The sequence below is a fragment of the Stegostoma tigrinum genome, chromosome 8 (assembly GCF_030684315.1).
Source record: "Stegostoma tigrinum isolate sSteTig4 chromosome 8, sSteTig4.hap1, whole genome shotgun sequence".
NCBI classification, from domain to species: Eukaryota; Metazoa; Chordata; class Chondrichthyes; order Orectolobiformes; family Stegostomatidae; genus Stegostoma; species Stegostoma tigrinum.
The window spans coordinates 102543156-102561383 of NC_081361.1; the positions used below are offsets into that span (position 1 = coordinate 102543156).

General features: G+C 52.9%; 1 protein-coding gene across 5 annotated transcripts in view; it reads left to right on the forward strand.

Moving 5' to 3' along the window:
- LOC132209911 (netrin-G1-like) overlaps positions 1–18228 on the forward strand; it is a 141347-nt gene that overhangs the window by 112970 nt on the left and 10149 nt on the right. For all 5 annotated transcript variants that reach the window (XM_059648202.1, XM_059648204.1, XM_059648205.1 and 2 more), the window contains 2 exons: positions 3926–4569; positions 9079–9251. In XM_059648202.1, the coding sequence (XP_059504185.1) occupies positions 3926–4569; positions 9079–9251 (817 nt within the window). The remainder of the gene's footprint in view (positions 1–3925; positions 4570–9078; positions 9252–18228) is intronic.

Below are 18228 nucleotides of genomic sequence, written 5' to 3' on the forward strand. Positions count from 1 at the left end.
ACCTCATGGGATTATCTTTAACCTTGTTTGCCAGATCCATCTCATCCTCTCTTTTTGCTCTTCTAATTTCCTCCTGAGCGTGCTCCTACACTTCTTATAGTCATCTCAGGATTCACTTGAGCCCAATAGCTTATACACAATGTCTGCCTTCTTCTTTTTCCTGTCCAGAGCCTCAATATCCCTGGTCAGTCAGGGATCCCTAAACCTGCCAGCTTTTCCCTTCACACTAACAAGGACACACTGTTCCTGGATTTTTGATATCACACTTTTAACAGCCTCCCATTTGCTAGGGTGAAGCTGAATGAACACAGCAGGACAGGCAGCACCACAGGAGCAGGAAGGCTGACATTTCAGGTCAGGACCCACCCGAAACGTCAGCTTTCCTGCTCCTCTGATGCTACCTAGCCTGCTGTATTCATTCAGCTCAACACTGTGTTTTCTCTTGTTCTTACTATCTCTGAGTGAGTTAGAACCCATTTGCCAGTCATTCCTTTCATTTCAAACAGACTCACACAATTGGCCTCTGCTAGATCCTGTCTAATGGTCCTAAAATTGGCCCTGCTCCAGTTTAGCACCTTAACCTGTGGACCTGTCCTATCTTTTTCCATAACTATGTTAAAACTGGACCCAAAGTGCTCTTCAACTTACACTTCAGTCGCTTGCCCAACCTTGTTTCACAAGCCGAGATCCAGTGCTGCACCCTCCTGAGTAGGGCCCTCTACCTATTGAATTAAGAAACTTTCTTGGACACATTTGGCAAATTCCACCCTGTTTGGGCCTTTTCCACTCTGGGTGGCCAGGTCAATACAGCGGAAACAAAATTATTCATTTCAGAACCCTCTCCCCATCCCCCTCTCTGAAGGGTCTAGGCCCGAAACGTCAGCTTTTGTGCTCCTGAGATGCTGCTTGGCCTGCTGTGTTCATCCAGCCTCACATTTTATTATCCCCTCTCTGATGAAGGGTCTAGGCCCGAAACGTCAGCTTTTGTGCTCCTGAGATGCTGCTTAGCCTGCTGTGTTCATCCAGCCCCACACTTTGTTATCTGGGATTCTCCAGCATCTGCAGTTCCCATTATCTCTGATCTCTCTCTCTCCAACAAATACTCCTCAGACATTCCTATAGGTATCTGCAATCTCTCCACATATCTACTCCTGTAATACCTGTGGGCTATTTGGGGATCTATACTACAGTCCCAACAGAGTGATCATCCCTTTCTTGTTTCTAAGTTCTAACATATGGCCTCATTTGATGACGCTGTAAGAATATCCTCTCTAAGCACTGTTGTTATGTCCTCTCTTATTAAAAGGGCAATTTCCCGTCCTCATTTATTTGTAATGCTGTCACGCCTGTAGCTTCTGTATCCTGGAACATTGAGCTGCCAGTCCTGCCCTTCTCTCAGCCATGATTCTGTTACAGATATAATATCCCAGTCCCCAGAGCCAATCCATGCTCTGAGCTTATCTGCCTTTCCAGTCAGGCCTCATGCATTGAAATAAATGCGTTTTAAACAAGGAGCCTTCTCCCTCCCTTTACTGTGCCCCGGCTATCCTGAATAGTAAACTTGCTCTCGATGGCTAATGTACTTTCCTCTGACTCCTCGATGGCCCCTCTTGTTCAGAGTTCCACTCTCCTGCCAAACTAGATGAAATAGTCCGAGGTAACGCAGGCAAATGTCACCCCCGAGGATACTGAATGCCCTCTGGTTCAAGTGCAACCCATCCCTCTTATAAAGGTCACCTCTACCTCAGAAGAGGTCCCAATGATCCAAGAACTGAAAACTCCGCCCCCTACACCAGCTCCTCAGCCACACATTCATTTGGCCTATCTTTCTATTTCTACCCTCACTAGCGTGTGACACTGGGAGTAATCCAGAGGTCACTACTCTTGAGGACCTGCTTTTTAACATCTTACCTGCCTCCCTACACTCATTTCACAGGACCCTATCACTCTGTCTATCTATACATTTATATTGATGTGCACAATGACCGCTGGCTGTTCACCTTCCCCATTCATAATGTTCTGCCACTCAGACACCCTTTACCCTGGCACCCAGGAAGAAACATAATCCTGGTGTCTCTTCTGCAGCCACAGAATCTCCGGTCTGTCCCCCTCACAATTCAGATTCCTATCAGTGTCACTCTACCTGACTGCACCCTTTCCCTCTGAGCCTCAGAGCTGGTCACAGTGCCACTGACCTGAGCGTGCTGCTGCTAGCTCCTGAAAGGTTATCCCACCGCCTCCCCAAAAGTATCCTAAGTGAGATAACAATGTGTGGAGCTGGATGAGCACCGCACTCCAAGCAGCATCTTAGGAGCACAAAAGCTAACGTTTCGGGCCTGGGGAAGGAGAAGGGGGTTCTGAAATAAATAGGTAGAGAGGGGGAGGTGGATAGGAGATGGGCTGACGAGAAGATAGGGTGGAGAGGAGACAGACAGGTTAAAGAGGCAGGGATGGAGCCAGTGAAGGTGAGTGTAGGTGGGGAGGTAGGGAGGGCATAGGTCAGTCCAGGGAGGACGGACAGGTCAAGGGGATGGGATGAGGTTAGTAGGTAGGAAATGGGGGTGGCGCTGATGTGGGAGGAGGGGATAGGTGAGAGGAAGAACAGGTTAGGGGGGTGGGGACAAGCTGGGCTGGTTTTGAGATGCAGTGGGGGAAGGGGAGATTTTGAAGCTTGTGAAGTCCACATTGATACCATTGGGCTGCAGGGTTCCCAAGTGGAATATGAGTTGCTGTTCCTGCAACCTTCGAGTGGCATCGTTATGGCACTGCAGGAGGCCCAGGATGGACATGCCGTCCTAGGAATGGGAGGGGGAGTTGAAATGGTTCGCTACTGGGAGGTGCAGTTAACAAAGTGTGGGGCTGGATGAACACAGCAGGCCAAGCAGCAGCTTAGGAGCACAAAAGCTGACGTTTTGGGCCTAGACCGTTCACCAGAAAAAAGGAGGTGCAGTTGTTTATTGCAAACCGAGCGTAGGTGTTCTGCAAAGCGGTCCCCAAGCCTCCGCTTGGTTTCCCTGATGTTGAGGCAGACACACCAGGTACAGCGGATGCAGTATACCACGTTGGGGGATGTGAAGGTGAACATCTGCTTGATGTGGAAGGTCTTCTTGGGGTCTGAGATGGGGGTGAGGGAGGAGGTGTGGGGTCAGGTGTAGCACTTCCTGCGGTTGCAGGGGAAGGTGCCGGGTGTGATGGGGCTGGAGGGGAGGGTGGTAAGTGGTACACCTGTTATTGAGGGGACTGGCCACAGGGGAACCCAGCAATATCTGCCTTCCCCCTTTACATCTTCTGAAGGTCACCCAGCGACCTGAAGCCTGCACCTTAGGAGTGGCCATTTCACTATAGCTCCTATCAACGATGTTCTCTGCATCCAGATGAACCTGAGTGCATCCATCTCCAACTCTCGTTCCCTAATGCGGTCTGTCAGGACATACAGCCGGGTGCACGATTCACAGGGCAGTCACCAGGGACACTGGAAGTCTTCCTGAGCTCCCACATCCTGCAAGAGGAGCTTGCCACTGTTTTGACTACCATCGGTCTGGACAGAGAGAAAGTAGAGTTGAACTACGCGAAACTGTTGTTACATGTACCTTTGCTCAGCTTCCTCACGATGAAACCTCTCGAGCAAATGCCCCAGAACTTCCACTCCAGCACTGGCTCAATATCTTAATGGCTGCCCCCTTGCTCACCTTCACCTTCTGTCCTGGGAGTGTTTGATGGGGACAGTGTAGAGAGAGCTTTACTCTGACTTTATCCTGGTGCTGCCCCAGTCCTGGAAGTGTTGAATGGGGACAATGTAGAGGGAGTGTTACTCTGTACTTAACCCCATGCTGTCCCTGTCCCTAGGAGTGTTTGATGGGGGACACAGTGTAGAGGGAGTTTTACCCCGTACCTAACGCCGTGCCATTCTGGTTGCTGTTTCCAGGAGAACCCGTACATGTGCAACAACGAGTGTGACGCTCGCACGCCTGAGCTCGCACACCCCCCCGAGCTAATGGTGGATGATGAGGGCCGGGTCCCAAACACCTTTTGGCAAAGTGTCTCATGGAGGCAGTTCCCGGAGCCTCTGGTGGTCAATCTGACCCTGTCCTGGGGTAAGAGCATCGAGCTGACCGAGGATATTATCATCACCTTTGAGTCAGGCCGGCCAGAGCAGATGGTGCTGGAGAAATCGCTCGATCATGGACGAACGTGGCAGCCATACCAGTTCTACGCAGCCGACTGCCTCAGCTCCTTTGGCATGGAATCTCGGAGAGCGCGGGATCTGAGTGTCACTTCCGTCCTGGACATTATCTGCACCGAGGAGTATTCTCGGGGCTATGTGTGGAAGCTGGAGAAGACGGTGCGATTTGAGATCCAGGCGCGGTTTGCCCTGTTTGGGGGACCCTGGCTCCGTGATATGGCCTCCCTGTACAGCAGCTTGGACACTACCAAGGAGCTGAGGGACTTCTTCACTGTGACTGACCTGAGGCTGCGGCTCCTCCGGCCTGCTACAGGCCCCACCAGTGTCAACCCTCACAACCTCTCCAGGTACTTCTATGCCATCTCCAACCTGGACATCAGGGGCAGGTGAGACCTTCACAACCCTCCGCCATCGGAGTCCTGGGACCGGGGTGGGTGGGGCGACTGCATGGGGGCAACATCTGGGGGGAATGTCAGGGGATATCGGGGCAACATCTGGGGGGAATGTCAGGGAATATCGGAGCAACATCTGGGGGGAATGTCAGTGGATATCGGGGCAACATCTGGGGGGAATGTCAGTGGATATCTGAGCAACATCTGGGCGGAATGTCAGTGGATATCGGAGCAACATCTGGGGGGAATGTCAGGGCAACATCTGGGGGGAATGTCAGGGGATATCGGGGCAACATCTGGGGAATATCGGGGCAACACCTGGGGAATATCAGGGCAACATCTGGTGGGAATGTCAGTGGATATCGGGGCAACATCTGGGGAATATCGGGGCAAAATCTGGGGAGAATGTCAGGGGATATCGGGGCAACATCTGGGGAATATCGGGGCAACATCTGGTGGGGATGTCAGTGGATATCGGGGCAACATCTGGGGAATATCGGGGCGACATCTGGGGGGAATGTCAGTGGATATCGGGGAAACATCTGGGGGAATATCGGGGCAACATCTGGGGGGATTGCCAGTGGATATTGGGGCAACATCTGGGGGGAATGTCAGGGGGATGTCTGGAGGGGATATGAAGGTCAACATCTGGGGAATATCGGGGCAACATCTGGGGGGAATGTCAGGGGGATGTCTGGAGGGGATATGAAGGTCAACATCTGGGGAATATCGTGGCAACATCTGGTGGGAATGTCAGGGGGATGTCTGGAGGGGATATGAAGGTCAACATCTGTGGAATATCGGGGCAACATCTGGTGGGAATGTCAGGGGGATGTCTGGAGGGGATATGAAGGTCAACATCTGTGGAATATCGGGGCAATATCTGGGGAGAATATCAGTGGATATCGGGGCAACATCTGGGGGGAATGTCAGGGGGATGTCTGGAGGGGATATGAAGGTCAACATCTGGGGAATATCGGGGCAACATCTGGTGGGAATGTCAGGGGGATGTCTGGAGGGGTATGAAGGTCAACATCTGGGGAATATCGGGGCAACATCTGGTGGGAATGTCAGGGGGATGTCTGGAGGGGTATGAAGGTCAACATCTGGGGAATATCGGGGCAACATCTGGTGGGAATGTCAGGGGGATGTCTGGAGGGGATATGAAGGTCAACATCTGGGGAATACCAGGTGCAACATCTGGGGAGAATATCAGTGGATATCGGCGGCAACACCTGGGGAAAATCTTGGGATGTATCAGGAGCAACAACCGGGAGGACTTTCGGGGGGATATGAGGAGAAACACCCAGTGGGGGGGGGAATATCAGGGGTATATTAGTGGCAAAATCTGGGTAACATCTGTGTGTATATTGGGGCAATATCTGGGGGGAATATCAGGGGATATCTGTGCTTAAATTGGGGAAACATCTGGAGAAATAATAGGGAGGATATCTGGGGGGAATATCAGGGGTATACCGGGGGGTAGCACCAGGGGCAATATCTAGGGGTAACATCTGGTGGAAATATCTGTGGGAAAAATCAGGTGAAACACCTGCGGGGGAAATATGAGGGGGTATCTCGGGGAATGATTTGGTACAACACCCAGGATAACATCTGGGGGAATAAAAGGATGGTACCAGGGAAACATCTGGGGGTGGGATAAACTGGAAGGTATGTCAGAGGGAATATCTCAGGGAAATAGAAGGGGAAACATCTGGGGGGAAACATCTGAGGATAACATCTGGGGGAAACATCTGCAAGAAGTATCCAAGGATCATTTGTGGATGTGTGGCATTAGGATCACCATCTGGTGGCCATTGGGGAGACTATCAAATTGATATTGGGGTCTCCATCTTGGGGATACGCAGGATGAACATTGAAAGGGTAATTACTGTCTCATATTAACATCTGGAGCACTGCTGGGTCCTGAAACATCCAGATTCCCAATTCCTGGGAATAATCCTGGAGTGACTGTCTGGTTAGAAACATCTGGAAGCATCCTATAGGTTAATGTTGGGAAGTGACATTACAGTGCTTGTGGAAATCCTTAAGGGAAATTGTTGGGATTCATACCTCCTGGGATGATCTCCCAGGGACAACATCTGGAGTCCCCCTCTCAGGGCTCACATCTGGATTGGATCACTCTCTCTGGGAGTTTCCCAGAAGATCACAGATTGTTCATAGAACATAGATTGGACATAGAACATGGAACTGTACAGCACAAGAACAGGCCATTCGGCCCAAATTAAACTAACCCCTTCTGCCTGCCCTTGGTCCATATCCCTCCATTCATCCCATAGGCATGTACTTACCTAAAAGTCTCTGAAATGCCCCTTTCATATCTGCACCCACCACCACCGCTGCCAGTGTGTTGCAGACTCCCAACACTCTCTGTGTAAAAAACCTGCCCCTCACATCTCCCTTGAGTGTTTCCCCTCTCAACTTAAATGCACACCCCCTAGTTTCAGATGTTTGAATTCTGGGAGAAAGATTCTGACTGCCATCACTATCTATACGTCTCATGATTTTATAAACTTCTATCAAGCCTCCCCTCAGCCTCTGCCACTCAAGAGAAGCCGACCTGAGTTTTTCCAGCCTCTCCTTATCGTTCACACCCTCTAATCCAGGCAATATCCTGGTAAACCTCTTCTGCACCCTCTCCAAAGCCCCCACATCCTTCCTGTGATGCGGTGACCAGAAATGAACACAATACTCTAAGTGTAGCCTAACCCAAGTCTTATCAAGCTGCAACATGACATCCTGACTCTTGCACTCACCTCCCTGGCCAATAATGCCAGGCATGCCACATGCCTTCCTTACCACCTTTTGTGGTCACTGTCAGGGAGCTATGGGCTTGAACCCCAAGATCCCTCCGCTCCTTTTTCTCCCTTTGCTCAGAGCAGCTGCTGTGAGCCCTTGGTAACTGTTGTGTTTTCACAGGGATGGATTGTGCTGCTTCCCGTAGTCAATCAGCAGTGTCCTGTGTCCCTGTGCTAGGTTCACTGAAGGAGTGTGACCACAGGCTTGGCATTAGGACATCTCCTGTGGCCCTCTCCTCACAGCCAATCCCCAATCTCGTCACAGGATCAGGCAGCTCTGGGGAAGGCCAATCAGCCCCTCAGTCTGTCCTAGCTCCATGAGAGCTCTATTCAGTTTATCCCGCTTCCTAATCGCCCCGTTTTCCCCAAACGTTCCTGTTTAATTACTGAAAGCTGCTGCTGATGTTGTGAACGATTCTGACAGAACGCCTCCCTGTGTGTGGAACCTACATTCAGTCCGGAAAAGTGAACACTTCACCCCACCATCTCACTCTCTCCAGGACTGGTAACCATTAGTTCATTATTCTAGAGCCAGCTGCTGGGAGACTCACCCGAGGTTTTAGTGCAGGAGAAGCTTCAACCACTAATGAGAGAACTGCAGCAGTAAAATGTTGATGCTGCCCTTCAACTCCCTCCAAGGAACAGTCTGCATTTTGCTTAGTTTAGTAAAATTTACCCAGAACTGCCAACTTGCAAAATATGCAGGGGACGGTCTGCAGATTCGGAGGCTTTGTGCTGAGTTAAAGAACGACTGGATATTATCAGCACAGACTCACTGAGCAAACTGTTCACACACTGAAACACTTGAGCCCTCACTAAATCACAACTACTAAACAACAACAATGTGCCTCTCTATAGCACCTTCCACACAATGAAATGTCTCTCGGTGTTACACAGGAGGGGAACTCAAACACAGCAGGAATACATTGGGATGGACGTGAGTTTGCAGGTTCACTTGGACGATTGCCTGGATTAGATTCTTTCCGGATTTTTTAATTCTCTGAAGGAAATGATTGCACACAAACTGTGAAGGCCTCACTCATTATTGGCAGCCCTGCCTTCAGCTGCCTGGCTCCTGAGCTGTGCTGTTCCCTCCCCAAGCCTCCCTGCTTCACCACCTCACTCCCCCTGACGTGATTCTCTGTAAACTGCCCACTTTGGCCAGGGTCATGGTCACCTCTCTCAATAACTCCTCCTGTGGTTCAATGTCAAACTAGGTTTGATCATTCCTCCTGGAAAACACTTTGGGATTGTTTACTCTGTTAATGGCGCTATGTAAATGTACATGCTTCCTTTCAGAGCAGCAGAAAACTACAACAACATCTGGCATTTCCATGGACCCTCTGGAAGAGCATGTGCTAAAGAGCTTGCAATGCAAGGAGACACCCGGAGTTTGTGACAGGTGCTATATAAATGCAGGGTCTTTCTTTGAGGGCCTGGGGTATTTGAGTTGATGATGATACTCACTCCTGCCCTGCAGTTGTTGTTGTTGCTGAGGGTCTGATGATGAATGTGTCGGCAGACAATGAGCATGAGGCCTGCCTGCTGCTGTGAATGTGAGTCAGTGAGGGAAATGGTGTTGTTGTTGGCTGCTCAAAGAGACACAGACAGCCTCTGCACAGAGTCTTTTATCGAACCAAGTTGCTGAGCATGTTCTGAAGCAGCTCGTGTTGCCTGTTCCCAGGTGTAAGTGCCATCTTCATGCCAACAACTGCATCCTGGAGAGCGGGAGGCTGAGCTGTCAATGTGAGCACAACACAACAGGCCAGGATTGTGAAAGCTGCAGGAATGGTTTCCAAGGGCGGCCGTGGAGAGCAGGCTCCTACCTCCCTATCCCCAAAGGAACGGCCAATGTCTGTGAGTAGCAAACATTTCGTCAGGGTCAGGTCAGGGTCACTGCAAGATCCACTTCACTTCCAGCTCCCTCCCAATTCCCAGCAACTCCTCGCTTCCCAATCCCAGCCCAGTCACTGTTTCCTCTTGTGTTCCTGCGCAGACACTCGCCACGTACACACACGCACACGCACATACACACACGCACATGCACACTCACACACGCACGCACACCGACACGCACATAAACACAGACACACGTACATGCACACACACACACGCACACACGCACACACACACACACGTACATGCACACGCACACACACACACACACACACACACACTCTCTCTCTCTCACACACACATGCGCACACTCTCACTCACACACACACACGTACATGCACACGCACACACACGCACACACACACGCACACACACGTACATGCACACGCACACACACACACACACACACACACGCACACACTCTCACTCACTCACACACACACACACACACACGTACATGCACATGCGCGTGCACACCGCGCACACACACACACATACTCACACACACACATACTCACACACACACATACTCACACACACAGGCAAACACACACACTGACACAGCAAACCTGACAACACAGGCAGAGGCCATTCACTGCATCCATCCTGTACCCAATCGATCAAATTGGAACCATTTCCCAGCAGCCCCCTCTGTGATGTTCCTTTCTCAGGATTCCCCTGATTCCCTTTTGAAAGTTATGATTGAATCACAACACGGTGGCTCAGTGGTTATCACTGTTACCTCATAGCACCAGGGACCCGGGTTCGATCCCACCCTCAGGTCACTGTCTGTGTGGAGTTTGCACATCCTCCCTGTGCCTGTGTGGGTTTACTCCGGGTGCTCTAGTTCCTTCCCACAGTCCATAGATGTGCAGGTTAGGGTGGATCGACCTTGTTAAATCGCCCCATAGTGCTCAGAGATGTGTAAATTAGGTGGATTATAGGGGCATGGGTGCGTGTGGGATGCTCCGAGGGTCAGTGTGGACTTGTTGGGCCAAAGGGCCTGTAAGTATTGTGTGGTTTCTCCCATCTCCCTTTCAGGCAGCACATTACAGGTCCCAACAACTCCCTGTGTAAAACAATCCCTCTCATCCCCCTCTCTGCGGCTTTCCCCAGTTCCCTTCAACCTGTCTCCCTCGGCTCACAGACCCTCCTGCCCTGAGAGACACTGTCTCCTCATTTACATTAAAGGCTTTGACAATCTGTTTCGTGTTGGAGTCAGTGAACACGGTGAAGTTCCTGGGATTACGTGGAGGCTGAGGTTCACATTGAAATCTGTGTTACAAATGATCAATCCCCTCCGTACACACTACCCACCCCCACCGCCCAACCCCACTCACTCACGCACACAATCCTACACAGGTCTCCAAACTGACTGTCACAGTCACACACGCACACTCACTCACACTTTCTCTCTGTCTCTCTCCCTCAGTCCCTGTCACGCTTACTCATTCTCACATTCTCTCTCTCTCAGTCAAACAAACACACACACACACACACACACACACACACACACATTCACACTCACTGGATGTGAGTTTGCTCGCTGAGATGGAAGGTTTGTTTTCAGACATTTCGTCACTATTTTTTAAAATTTGAAAAAATATACTTTATTCATAGAATGTACAAAAAATAAAACATATTTATACACCTACCCAGTCATGCAAGCCGCTCCGGGTTACCCGGGGGTACGTACACCAACTAAAGGAAAAAAAAAACAGAAGAAAAAAAAAGCAAAGAAAACACCCCGGCAGTCGCTCCCCGCACAGTACCCGTTGGCCCTCTGACCAGTTGGGGAAGGCGCCAGCTGGGCCCTTTTTTCTATTCTGGACGAGGGGTTTCATACGGTGGTCTTTCCCCACCGCGCCTTGGCGGCGGCTGCCCCAAGCTTTAGTGCGTCCCTCAGCACGTAGTCCTGGACCTTGGACTGCGCCAGTCTGCAACGCTCGGTCGGGGTCAATTCTTTCAGCAGGCAGACCAGCAAGTTGCGGGCAGACCAAAGAGCGTCTTTCACAGCATTGATGGTCCCCCAGGCGCAGTTGATGTTGGTCTCGGTGTGCGTCCCCAGAAACAGCCCGTAGAGCACGGAGTCCCGCGTCACGGAGCTGCTCGGGACGAACCTCAACAAATACCACTGCATCCCCCTCCAGACCTCCTGCGCATAGGCACACTCCAGAAGGATGTGATCGACAGTCTCGTCTCCCCCGCAGCCGCCTCGAAGGCAGCGTGCGGAGGCCCAGCGATTCCGGGCATGCATAAATGATCTCACTGGCAGAGCCCCTCTCACCGCCAGCCAAGCAATGTCCTTGTGCTTGTTTGAAAGTTCTGGCGATGAGGCATTCTGCCAAACGACTTTGGCAGTCTGTGTGGGGAACCACACGACGGGATCCACCCTCTCCTTTTCCCGAAGGGTCGTGAGGATACTATGTGCTGACCACTGCCTGACGGCCTTGTGGTCAAAGGTGTTTCCTTTCAAAAATTTCTCCACGAAGGACAGGTGATACGGAACGGTCCAACTACTCGGAGCGTTCCGCGGCAACGAGGCCAGGCCCATCCTTCGCAACACCGGGGACAGGTAGAACCTCAGTAAGTAGTGTCACTTGGTGTTTGCGTACTGAGGATCTACGTGCAGCTTGATGCAGCCACACACAAAGGTAGCCGTCAGGGCGAGGGTGGCGTTCGGTACGCCCTTTCCCCCATTTCCCAGGTCTTTGTACATGGTGTCTCTGTGGACCCGGTCCATCCTCGACCCCTAAATGAAATGGAAGGTGGCCCGGGTGACCGCAGCGGCGCAGGTCCAGGGAATAGGCCAGGCCTGCGCCACATACAACAGTACCGAAAGCTCCTCGCACCTGACAACCAGGTTCTTACCCGCAATGGAGAGGGACCGGAGCGTCCACCTGCCCAGCTTCTGCTTCAATTTGGTGATACGCTCTTCGCAAGTCCTAGTGCACGCCCCAGCTCCACCAAACCAAACACCCAGCACCTTCAGGTAGTCTGTCCTGACGGTGAAGGGGATGAAGGAGCTGTCGTCCCATTTCCCGAAGAACATGACCTCGCTCTTACCCCTATTGACTTTGGCACCCGAGGCCAGTTCAAACTGGCCGCAGATGCCCAATAGTCTACTCACCGACCGACCGATCGGTGCAGAAGACGGCGACATCGTCCATGTACAGGGAGGTCTTGACCTGAAGGCCTCCGCTGCCTAGGATAGTCACGCCCTTCAGGCTCACGTCCTTCCTGATGGAGGCGGCGAATGGCTCCACACAGCACACGAACAAGGCAGGAGAGAGCGGGCAGCCCTGCCTGATTCCAGATCTAACAGGAAAGCTGTCCGATTCCCACCCGTTGATCGAGACTGCGCTAACGATGTTGGCGTAGAGCAGCCGGATCCAATTGCGGATGCCCTCCCCGAACCCCAATTTGGAGAGGACGTCCCTCATGTAAGCATGAGAGACCCTGTCGAAGGCCTTCTCCTGGTCCAGGCTGACAAGGCAGGTGTCCACCCGCCTGTCCTGTACGTAGGCGATCGTATCCCTGATGAGCGCGAGGCTCTCAGCGATCTTCCTGCCCGGCACAGCACAGGTTTGGTCAGGGTGAATCACTGACTCCAGGACAGACCTGACCCGGTTGGCAATGACTTTGGCCAGGATTTTGTAGTCCACGTTCAAAAGTGAAATGGGATGCCAATTCTTAATTTCTTCCCTCTCCCCCTTCCTCTTGTAAATGAGGGTGATGATGCCCTTCCTCATGGGCTTGCACATTTCCCCTGCCTGAAGCGCACTATCGTACACCTCCAGCAGGTCCTGGCCGACCAGGCCCCACAGAGCAGAATACAGCTCGACCGGTAAGCCGTCGCTCCCAGGAGTCCTATTCCTCTCCAAGGACTTGAGGGGTCTGGTCAGCTCGTCCAGGGATATCGGCCGGTCCAGCCACTCCCTCGTGCCGTCGTCTAAGACCTCCGTGATAGACGACAGGAACGACTCGGAGGCCGTGCTGTCCGTGGGCTTCGTGTCGTACAGTCCGGCATAGAAGGATCTACTGATCCTCAAAATGTCGGGCCGAGACGATGTCACCGAGCCGTCGTCCTCCTTCAGCCGGCTAAGCACAGAGCTCTCTTTATGCACCTTCTGAAAGAAGAAACGCGAGCACGTCTCGTCCTGCTCCACGGAGCGGACCCTGGACCGGAAGATTATCCTGGAGGCCTCCGCGGCAAAGAGCAAGGCTTGCTGGCCCCTCACCTCGCAGAGGTCCTCCGTGACATCGACCCCCATCAACTGCAGAAGGAGCAGGTTCTGCACCCTTTTCTGGAGTCGCGACAGCTTTCCCCGCCTCTCTCTCGCCTTCCGAACACCCTTGAGGACAAAGAACCTCTTGATGTTCTCCTTCACCATCTCCCACCAGTCGCCCGGAGTCTCAAAGAGGGGTTTCACGGTTCTCCAACCGGCGTACTCCCTCTTAAGCTCCTCGACGTTCTCTGGGGTCAACAGAGTCGTGTTGAGCTTCCACGTCCCCTTGCTGGCCGGCTGGTCGTCTTATAAGTGACAGTCGGCCAGCAGGAGGCAGTGGTCAGAGAAGAACACCGGCTCGACGCCGGTGGACCTGACCGAGAACGCCCGTGACACAAACAGGAAGTCTATCCTTGAGTGAATAGACCCGTCTGGCCGCGACCAGGTGTACCTCCGCTGCGCTCCGTCTGCAGGGTTGCTGAAGATGTCGAGCAGCTTGGCGTCCTTCACCGTGCCCATCAGGAATCTGGACGTGACATCCGGTTGACTCCCCCGACTGGCTGTCCCCACGCCGGATCTTCCATCTGCATCGATGATGCAGTTGAAGTCTCCGCCTAGGATGACCGGCCTGGACGTAGCCAGCAGGGGTGGAAGCCGCTGCAGGACGGCCAACCGCTCACTCCGTACCGCTGGGGCGTACACGTTGATCAGCCTCAGGGGAGCGTTCCTGTAGGTGATGTCAGCCACTAGGAGGCGCCCCCCCCCCACCACCTCCTGAACTTGAGAGATGGTGAAGTCGCGCCCCCGCAGCAAAATAGCCAGGCCCGAGGAGCGACATTCGTTACCCCCCGACCAGATCAAAGGCCCACAGGTCCAGGCGCCGGACCATTTCCCGTACCTGCCGAGGTGCGGTATCCCGCACTCCTGCAGAAACAGGAGGTCCGCCTTGATGGTGGTCAGGTAGGCCAACGTAGACACACATCTCACGGTTGACTTGACGCTGTGCACATTAATGCTCGCAAGTCGTACCCCCATTGTGGGCAGTGACCGCAGTACCCTCCCCAAGTCCAAGGTCCAGCCCCTCCATCTGTCCCTTCATGCCCATTGCCCGGGCTAACTGCTGGACGCTTTCTGGGCTCAGGAAACCGTCCGTGCTGCCTTCCAGGTGGCATCACCCCGTCAGGGGTGCGGAGGCAGGAGGGTCCGGCTCCGGGTCAGGCTGGGGACGCGCTGTTTCCTCCTTCCCGCCTGGAAGTTCCGGGGGGCCCTCCAGTGCCCCAGCGGCACTTGACTGGGTGTCGGAGTGAGCCTCAGGACGCCTCCCGTCACCTGGAAGCGGGGTGCTGCTTTCCTTCTCCCTCGAGACCTTTAACTTCTGCTTCGAGTGGGCCCTCTCCGAATCCTCCTCGTCAGAGGAGCTCTTATAGCCCCCCTGTAGCTGCCTCTTCCCGCCTGATTGTTGCGGTTCCTGGGCCCGTCGACGCACCTTCCTCCTCGCTTTCCGGACTGTTGTCCACTCCCCTGGGTCGCCTGTCGCCGCCTCCATTGGCTCCGGGTTGTCGGGGGGGATCGGAGCCTGCAGGGGCGCTTTGCTGGCCTCGGGCCCATCCTGCAGGGCTGGCCCTCCTGCACGGCCTGGCCCTCCTGCACATTAGTGGGGTCCTTGCTCGGCCCTGGTGCCTTCCTCTCCTCTGGGGGGGCTGGCCCCGCATTTCCCCTGCCGGCGACCTGGGCGTAGGTGGTAACCCGCCGCGGGCATGCCCTATAGAGGTGGCCCGCTTCCCCGCAAAGGTCGCAGCTTCTCTCTGGTGGGCAGTCCTTTGCAAGGTGTCCCTCCTCCCTGCAGATGGTGGCTTTGCAGTCGGCCGCCATGTGACCTGACCTACCACAGGCATGGCAGACTTTAGGTTGCCCTGCATAGGTCAGGTAGCCCCTGCTCCCGCCGATCGCAAAGCTGGACGTTGGGCGTACGACATTCCCGTCCACGCCCATCCTCAGCGTCACCTTGACCTGCCTCTTACTCGTCCAGATGCCAAAGGGGTCCATGATGTCAGTTAGGCCCCCTTTCACCTTCACGTACCTTCCGAGGAAGGTCAGGACATCAACTGCTGGCACATGCGGGTTGTACATGTGTGCAGTCACCATATGGCTCCTCTGTGCTGGCATCACAAACAGCGGGACAGCGGTCAATACAGAGAGGGGGCCCTCACCTCCTTTCTCCTTGAAAACCTCCAGGAAGTGCTCGCAAAGCTTGGCACTCCTGAAGGTCACGTCGTAAAAACCTCCTCCGGGGAAATCCTGCAGGCAGTAAATGTCCGCAGCAGCAAACCCACAACAGTCCAACAGGACCCTCTTCACGAAGAAGGTGCGGTCCACAGGTGCACCTTCATCCACTTTCTTTACAGAAACACGGATGGTGTTCCGGACCCCCTGACCTGGGGCACGAGCACTTGCCGCAGCCATCGTTGCAGGTTGGCTGCTCCCCTGAACCAGCGTTAGGCCGAAGCCAGCATTAAGATCCACAGGTTGCAAGGGTGCACAGCCAACCCGACGTCCTCCTTTCACCTCCAAGACAGCACTCTCGTCCTCTCGGTCCACAAGAGAGTGGGTCTTTGTTGTGTTCGAGATGTAAGCTGGTTCACTCAGCTGGAAGGTTCGTTTTCAGACGTTTCGTCACCATTCTAGGTAACATCATCAGTGAGCCTCCGACGAAGCGCTGGTGTTATGTCCCGCTTTGTATTTATCTGTTTAGGTGTCCTTGGGTTGGTGATGTCATTTCCTGCATTGGTGATGTCATTTCCTGTTCTTTTTCTCAGGGATGGTAGATTGGCTCCAAGTCAATGTGTTTGTTGATGGAGTTCCAGTTGGAATGCCATGCTTCTAGGAATTCTCGTGCGTGTCTCTGTTTGGCTTGTCCTAGGATGGATGTGTTGTCCCAATCAAAGTAGTGTCCTTCCTCATCTGTATGTAAGGATACTAGTGACTCACACTCTCTCTCACACACTAACTCACTCTCATTCACACCCATTAACACTCACACTCACATTCACTCACACTTACACACACATACACTTACACACTCACTCACTCACGCACACACTCGCTCTCACACACACTCACTCTCACACACGCTCGCTCTCACACACACACACTCTCACACCCATTAACACTCACATTCACTCACACTTACACGCACACACACACACTTACACACACTCACTCTTACTCACTCACACTAACACACGCATGCACGCACAAGCGCACTCATTCACTCATTCACACACACTTGCTCTCACTTACTCTCACACATACTAACACACTCACACACCCACTCACACTCACACTAGCACACTCACACTCACTCATACTCTCTCTCACTCACACTGAGCCTCGATTGCTGCTGCTGAGGGTCTGAGTGACCTCTCCCTCGGGTTGTTGATGTTCTGTGAGGGGTCCTCGAGGGAAGGAGATCAGGAGCCTCAGTTTTTCCAGTTTCTCGTCAGCTTTCAGGGTCTTTCAGTTTGTCTGGTTGAGAGTGAGGGCTGTGGAGGGTGGGGCAGGATTGGGGGCGCGGGGGGATGTGGGGACACTGTGCCACAGGAAGCTGTGTGAAAGATGGGAGTAGGAGGGCATGTAGTGACTGGGGACAGGATAGTGAGGGGCACTGCCAGGGCTCTGTGCAGCAAACAGGGTCAGCTCAGCATCGGCGCTAGCTGCCCAGTGCCAGGGTTTGGGACATTACCCAAAGCTGGACAGGACATCGTCTCGATATTATTCACAGAGCCACAGGCAAACCAGCAGCAACTGAATCAGATTAAAGGAAGTAAGGTGTGGCTCAGAGACACCTGGGCTGGGGGTCAGAATGGGTCTGAGCTGTGGGGCACTAGCAATGTTCTGGGGGGCACGAGGATCGGGAGCAATGGGATGATCTCCAGCTGATCTGTACTAGGGCTGGGGGTCCTACCAACACCAAAACCAGGAAAGCTGAGAAAATTGTAAACTGAATATCGAGGGAAAATGATCAATTCTGGGAATGTGTATTAAGTCACAGAATCAAGGCCACAGAAAGAGAAGGGGTATTAATGTGAAAAATGATGAACAGATTGCGACAGGCAGCGATGGTGAGTCTGACTGGAAGATTTAACAAACCGGTGAGAGTTTGCACAGTGTAACAGGATAAAACTGAAGGCTGTGTATCTGAGTTCATGGAGCATTTGACCCAGAAAGGTTAAGCTGAGGGGACAAATAGAAATGAATATGTATTGTTTGTTAGGCATTCCTGAGCCTCGTATTGGGACAGGAATCTTGAAGGATAGAGATATTTGGAAATGATGGAAGTGTGACTCTGTTAGCTCATGATGGAATTCAGGGCATTAAACTCAGATCAGGAACCTGACATATGGGAATAGTATCCAACATCGCTCATGTAGGAATTTGAACCTGATCTGCAGGAATGTGACCTGGATTTCTGGAATAATATCCGAGCGATAATGCCTCAGGTCATTGCCTTTCCATGATTACATCGCAACACTCTCAGTGATCTCACTGTCTCACTGCTCACACTCAGAAATATTACAGTCTCACTCCAATCAAGTCTTTCTGTGCTGTGAGTGTTTCAGTGACCTGCTCAGTCTCTCTTCATGTGGGCGTGAGCACTTTGAGGAGGATAGTGCATGAATTCCCGGCTTGTTCTGTCTCTCGCTGTCTCG